Source organism: Erigeron canadensis, chromosome 5 (genome assembly GCF_010389155.1).
Source record: "Erigeron canadensis isolate Cc75 chromosome 5, C_canadensis_v1, whole genome shotgun sequence".
NCBI classification, from domain to species: Eukaryota; Viridiplantae; Streptophyta; class Magnoliopsida; order Asterales; family Asteraceae; genus Erigeron; species Erigeron canadensis.
In genome coordinates, this window is record NC_057765.1 from 26512698 (window position 1) to 26519960 (window position 7263).

General features: G+C 34.6%; 1 protein-coding gene across 1 annotated transcript; it reads left to right on the forward strand.

Moving 5' to 3' along the window:
- Positions 1-678: 678 nt before the first annotated feature.
- LOC122601441 (disease resistance protein RUN1-like) lies at positions 679-5830 on the forward strand. The gene is made up of 4 exons (XM_043774199.1): positions 679-1157; positions 1327-2443; positions 2546-2812; positions 3773-5830. Exons 1-4 carry the CDS (start codon positions 679-681, stop codon positions 5828-5830), a joined length of 3921 nt encoding a protein of 1306 aa, XP_043630134.1.
- Positions 5831-7263: the final 1433 nt, after the last annotated feature.

The window sequence follows — 7263 nt, forward strand, 5'->3', positions numbered from 1 at the left end:
GTGACTGTCACAGTTGTTATAGAAATGTCCATTAGGAATAGGTACTCAACAATGTACTCTGTTTTTATCATCACAATCTTAAATAAAATTACAGTTTCTTAGATATTGTGTTTGTGAGGTTAATTCAGTATTTAGTTGGTTATCTATGATTTATTCTAGAATGCACATAATGATAATTAAGTAATAAGGAGCCATGTACAAGCCCCCGGGCCAACAAAAATAACATATAAAGAAACCAATACATATACATTGGTTACATCTACATATACCTTAATCCTATCGTATCAACGAGCATAGAATAGTATATATTATTAGACGGCAAACTCACATACTGTAAACAATCTTCTTGTTTCTTTTGTCGGTCCTTTCTATTTATTAAAAAAATATGAGTAACTAGTTGTGTATCTGGTTCCAAAGTTTACCTAAATTACTACTCCCTTAATGAGTATATACCCGATTCTATAACAATTCTTAGTAGTATCCGCTATTGAGCCTAAAGATTGTTGTGCTTGTTTCTTTTCTAGATTGTAATTGTAATTTATGGCAACTAGTTACTTGCTACTTTGTCCATCTCATTAATATAATTTTCTATCGTTCTAAAAAAAGTATCCGCTATTGAGTGTTATTCGTCTTGATCATCTAATTAGTTTTATATGCAATTCTTTTTGTATACCTTAAATGGCGTCTACTTCTACTTTGTCCGTTCATAAGAGCTTCAAGTACGACGTGTTTATAAGTTTTAGAGGTGAAGACACTCGCAAAGGCTTTGTTGGTCATCTTTATGATGCCCTGCAGCGCCAAAGCATTATCACTTACAAAGATGATGAAAGAATCACCAAAGGGAAAAGAATCAGTGATGAACTCATTGGATCTATTAAAGACTCGAGATTCTACATTATTGTTTTCTCCAAAGAGTATGCTTGTTCATCATGGTGCCTAGACGAGCTTGTGAAAATTATGGAGTGTCAGAAGACTGGAGATCAGAGAGCTTACCCAGTCTTCTTTGATGTTGAACCCACCGAAATTCGGAATCAATCAGGGTTAGTTGAAAAAGCATTCTTTAAACATGAAAAAGATGAGGCTGCTGGCAAATGGAGGGAGGCTTTAAAAGAAGCAGCTGATTTGGCTGGCTGGGAGTTGAAAAACACTTTTGATTGGTAACAATCATATATTTCTTCATAATATCTTTTCAATTTTCACCAAATTTGTTTTTTCTTAATCGATATGTTTGAATTAATACTATATATGATTATCACAAATGTTTGTTATAGATCTGATATACTGTATTAAATTATTTATTAGTAAGCTATATTTTTTAACATACAGGAATGAAGCTAAATTGATTAAAAAAGTTGTTCGGGAGATTTCATTAGAGTTACGTTTCATTGATTCGAGTGTTGATGAAAAATTAATAGGCATGGAGAGTCGGGTAAAGGGTGTTCTATCAACTTATTTGCAAAATGGTTCTGAAGATGTTCGCATGATAGGGATCAAGGGGATGGGAGGGGGCGGGAAGACAACCTTGGCCAGAGCTATTGTTGATCATATATCGAGTTGGTTTGAAGGTAAAAGCTTTGTTGCGAACGTAAGGGATGTTTCAAAAGCTTCTTTATCTGGTTTGAAGGAATTGCAAGAACAAATCCTCTCAGATGTCTTAAATGTTTCAGGGATTAAAATAAGTAATGTTCATGATGGGAAACAAATGATGAAAAAGAGATTGCGTGGTCGGAAAGTTCTTGTTGTTCTTGATGATGTAGATAACATAGAACAGCTTGAGGCGTTAGCTGGTGTGCCTGATTGGTTTGGGGCGGGAAGTAGAATCATCATCACAACTAGAGACGAGCAAGTGTTGGTTGCACACCGAGTGAAATTGATTCATAATGTCAATCTGTTATCAGATGAGGAAGCTATTTGCCTCTTTAGTAGGTACACTTTTGGAAAAGAGATTCCCATTAAAGGCTATGAAGAGCATTCAGTTAATGTTGTACGTTATGCAGCTGGTCTTCCTTTAACCATAAAAGTCTTGGGCTCATTTCTTTGTGGTAAAACAGATCCTGAATGGATAGATGCCTTGGAAAGACTAAAAACAATCCCATTGAAGGATACTCTCGAAAAGCTGGAATTAAGCTATATTGGTCTAGAGGCGGATTACAGAGAAATATTCCTGGATGTAGCATGCATGTTGAAAGGGTGGGAAACAGAAAAAGCAGTTGAAGCGCTTGAAAGTTGTGGATTTCATGCTAGAATCGGCTTGAGAGTTCTCGAGCAAAAATCTCTCATTACTACTACTACTACTAAATATGGGTCGTCATACTTGGGGATGCATGATCATATTGAAGAAATGGGCAAAGATATTGTTCGCCGTTTGCACCCGAATATGCCTAGGATGCATAGCCGATTGTGGATATCGGAGGAAATTAAAGATATATTGACTAATGACTCGGTAAGAAACAAAGTCTATAACGTTGATTAGGTGAAGCAAAGTATACACAACATTTTGATTCTTTATGATTCAAGTTTCATGGTTACCGCTTTTGATTGACAGGGTAATGACGAAATACAATGTATTCATTGGAATTGGATTAGCAATGAGACCTATATGAAAGGTCTTGGCAACATGAAGAAACTTAGAGTTCTTGACATATTTGGAGAAGGACTTGCAATTCAGTGTTTTCCAAATGCTTTGCGGTATCTTCAATGGGGTTGTTACCCTTTTGAGTGTTTAAAAAAATCATTTCAAGCAGATAATCTTGTTGGACTTTCAATGCCTCATAGTAGAATCATGCAATTATGGAAACCAGGGGAAAGAAAGGTAAAATAACGGCTTCTTATAAATTATTATTATATTACATATTACTAGATTATTTCCTGTATACGCTTTATTACAAATATAACTAATCGTATAATAATGTTTCATAGTAGGATACATTGATATTTATTGGTAACAAATCAAAGATTAATTCAACTTTAAATGTGACAATTATAAGAGCATCTCTAAATTATAATTTTGCACCATTTGGTGAAAATAATTCTTTTTATTTCTAGTATAATATGAAGATATCTTTACCAAATAGTTATTTGAATATTTAAGACACTTAAACTTAATACTAACTAATAATTTTATTTGAACTAGAGTATTTGAAATTTAAATAAGGAAATGATAGTCGTATCCCCCGGGGCTAAATTTAATACATTATTACATGCATAAATCACTTGCACCTCCTATATTCACGGTGATTCAAAGACAATGCTAGCTACAACCCCTAGGGCTGACATTAGCGTGCATAAAATGATGTACCTTCTGTATATCAAAAGTCCACCTCCTGAATTTTATGGTAAGTGTAGGACTATTTTATGCATGTTATGAGTTGTCATTAGCAAGACCCTTATTTTAATTATATTAATCATTAGGTATTTAGATGGTAGATTTTGGTTATTTTATAGTTACGAATGTAGTTTTTTATTAAAATGGTTAGATATTTTTTAGTAAAACGGTTGTAAATTGCAATAAATATATTTAGGGGATGACTAATATACTTCTAGCAGCATATAGTAAGGTGTTTCTCTCGTCACCATGTTAGATTTTTTTATATATCTAACCATGTGATAATGTGAAAGCAATAAATTTATCCCCTATGTTTAAACTTGTTAAATGTAAGTTTTTATGTTTGCTAATTGAAATCTAGAAATAAATTTGTTCATGTTTTCAAGTTATCTTTTTTATACTAATTAGAAGATTTTCATGTTGTTTGTGGTTATTACTTATACGTAGGTTCTTCATAAGCTCAGATTCCTTGACATGAGGCATTCGGGTTTGAGAACCCTCGAACTTGAGATGACTCCGAATATTGAAATATTAAATCTTAGAGGTTGTAGTCATTTAGTAGAACTTAAGATGCCCTTGGGATATTCAAAGCTCAAAACTCTCTATCTTGAATTTTCGGGGTTGAGGACCCTTAACCTTGCACCGAATCCGAATCTCGAGACTTTGGATCTTCGAGGATGCAAGGATTTAGCAGAAATTACCATGCCCTACCAATGTCGAAATCTCAAATTCTTGAGAGCTAATTCCTCAAAGTTGATGACCATTGACCTTCAGCTAATTTCCAATCTTGTATATTGTCATGATTTGGTAGAGTTTCACATGCCCAATGATTGTCCGATCTTCAAAGCCCTATACCTCATCAGTTCCAAGTTGGGAAGCCTTAAACTTATATCGATTCCAAAACGTGAGAATTTAGATCTTTATGGATGTCATGGTTTAGTAGAACTTAACATGCCATCCCAATGCCCAAAACTCAAATCCCTCTACCTTCATTCCTTAAAGTTGAGGACCCTGGACCTTCGCTTGACTTTGGATCTCAAGATTTTAAGTGTTAAAGAATGTCATGACTTGAAAGAACTTCACATGCCCAATGCGGCTCCAAATCTCAAATCCCTTATACTCGAGAATTCAAACTTAAGAAAAATTAACCTTGGGCTGACACCAGATCTTGAGATGTTAAGGCTTGAAGGATGTCATGATCTATCCGAATTTCACTTCCCCTACCAATTTCCAAAGCTTAAATCCTTTAGCCTTAACGGCTCAAAGTTGAGAACCCTTGACTTTAGGATGAGTTCGGATCTCGAGACTTTAAGTGTTGAAGAATGTCACGAATTGGTAGAACTTCACATTCCCAATGAGTGTCCAAAGCTAAAATATCTTAACCTCAAAAATTTAGCATTGAAGAAACTTAACATAGGGTCAACTCCGGATCTTGAGATGTTAAATCTTAAAAGATGTCACGATTTGGTTGACCTTCACATGCCCTTCCGATGTCCAAAGCTCAAAGTCTTTAGCCTTGAGTGCTCAAAGTTGAAGACCCTTTACGATGTACATACTCCGGATCTTGAGACGTTTGGTCTTGAAGAGTGTTCGCAATTGTTAAAACTTCACATGCCTAATGAATTTCCAAAGCTCAAACCTCTCAGCCTCGGTAATTCGCAGTTGAGGAGCCTTAACCTTGGGCAGACTCCAGATCTCAAGAGGTTAAATATTAAAGAATGCTTTACGTTGGTAGAACTTTGTGCTCCGGCTGGATGTTTAGAAAAGCTTGACTACATCTGTCAGTTTTACAGACAAATTCAATCACCTGTCGGTTCTTTACATATGATCATAGTGTCCGTAGATACATTGCCAATGCACTCTAACAGTAGTTTTCAGAAGTTTCGGTTTTCATGTTTGTATGAAGAACCTATATCCTCTTCAATTGGAAATCTTGGAAAGTTTATTTCAATAGGTCTCTCCCCTTTCACCAACCTTGAGAGCTTCTCAAGCAGTATATGGGATTTACAAGGTTTAAAAAAGCTTACACTTGAAGGCAGCTTTAGTGAAGTGCCAGAGGACCTTGGCAGATTACAATTTTTAGAGGACCTAAGTTTGTTATCTATAGGGATGAAACATCTTCCTGATAGCATTTGTTTCTTGTACACTCTGAAACTTCTCGAACTTAATTCTTGCTCATTTATTGAGAGGTTGCCTGACCGTCTTGGCCGGTTAAAATGTTTGGAGGATCTTAAGCTAACATCGTGTATACGTTTACAAGAAATTCCTAAGAGCATCTGTGATATGAAACATCTAAAATGTTTGAATCTCTCCTCCTGTTTGCAAGTTAAGAAGTTACCAAGGGAACTTAGACGTTTAGAATGTTTAAAAGAGTTGAATATAAAAGATACAGGCATAAGTGATCTTCCTGATGGCATTTTCGAGTTAGAAGGTCTGCATATTGTTGCGTCAAATGGCTTCAGTTGTACAATTGAACGTCCACAATACAAGAGGCAAAGGACGTGACCATCTGCGTGTTGTAACAGTTACACTCTCTGCTTTCTTCTAGTCAACTTACTTTGAAACTGATTATGTATTACTGCTGGGACCCAAATCTACTGTGAAAGTCATTTGCCTAACAAGTTCATAAAAAGTACTGTAATTGGTTTACTTAGTTTCATATAATCAAGTGTTGGCCAGATCACTTTAAGTAACATAATTCCTTGTCTAACAGATTGTTATTGGTTTATACGAGTATATATAATTTCATATAATCAATTCTTGGCCAGCTGATAACTTCATCTAATTTTGAAACTGATACATGCGTTACTGTTTGGAGGATCTTTTTTGGTAATTACCAGGTGCCTTTACATCAGTTTTACACTCACGAACTGTAAATAGTGATGTTATTTTGTTTTGTTTGGACTTTTTCATTTACTTTTGAAATTTTTTTTTTTTTTTTATCATTTTATTGTGTCTTATTCTTATTATTACGAATTGGTATTATCTGCAATCTGCATAATTCATTTCGGATCTAAACTAGTAGCGCACAGGTTTAATTGCTCTAGTGCATTGAAGATAAGTTGAAAGGTTTGAGCCTTAATTTGAGGTGCTGGTTGCACTTCTTAGTTTGATTTTTACAAGATTCAGCTAGTGACAACCCCATAATGCCCCTCCCTTTCACTATTTTAAACATTTTTACTTTGAAAAACCTATAATACCATTAATGAAATTAATTTATAATATTGACCTTTTAACTCTTAAAGTAACTATACTATTTTTCTAACATCAAAAGTCTACACTATTCGCGGCCGCCACTGCATCACCACCTGTCGCCGTCGTCATATTGCGCAGGTACTCTATTAGTATACTATAATTTACTTGTATGTACAACCAAATACTCATGGACTGTGAAATGCCATCAATATATAACTTTTCAAAATTTAAGCAGCCATATAACAAACATTGTGCCCTCTCTCAATTCAGAAAACTAATCAACTCATCAACTAATACTTTTTTATTGTTTGAGTAATTTATGTTACAACAATGCTATAATGTTACAAGTTTTCTATTTGAAATTTTTTCAATTTGTAAGACTATAAACATTAGTTTTAATTCATCAAATAGCATCACAGAGACCATGGATGAGTCATTCATTTGACCCGCTTTATTCCCTGGTTACCCCAACAACAAAATTGATAGCCATTAGAATTAAAGTCATTAGAATTGGTGAATATGTAACCACATTTGACTAAAATATAGGCCTATATAAGTATGACTAATGAGCAGGGACTGACACATGGCAAATCCAATGGTAAAGATCATGAAAGAGAAGATGTGGAATCCATGTGTCAAAACTTGAATGCATTAAGCATACTTTTGAGCACATTATTATCACTTAACATAAACAAGATAGACCAATAACATACGATTCACATCGACTAATACTAACAAAAAAT

Excerpts from the sequence above, each read along its gene's own strand:
- LOC122601441 (XM_043774199.1), top strand. The coding sequence starts at position 679 with ATGGCGTCTACTTCTACTTTGTCCGTTCATAAGAGCTTCAAGTACGAC. Across the intron at positions 1,158-1,326 it reads TTGAAAAACACTTTTGATTG|GAATGAAGCTAAATTGATTA; the intron begins GTAACAATCATA and ends TTTAACATACAG. Across the intron at positions 2,444-2,545 it reads ATATATTGACTAATGACTCG|GGTAATGACGAAATACAATG; the intron begins GTAAGAAACAAA and ends TTTGATTGACAG.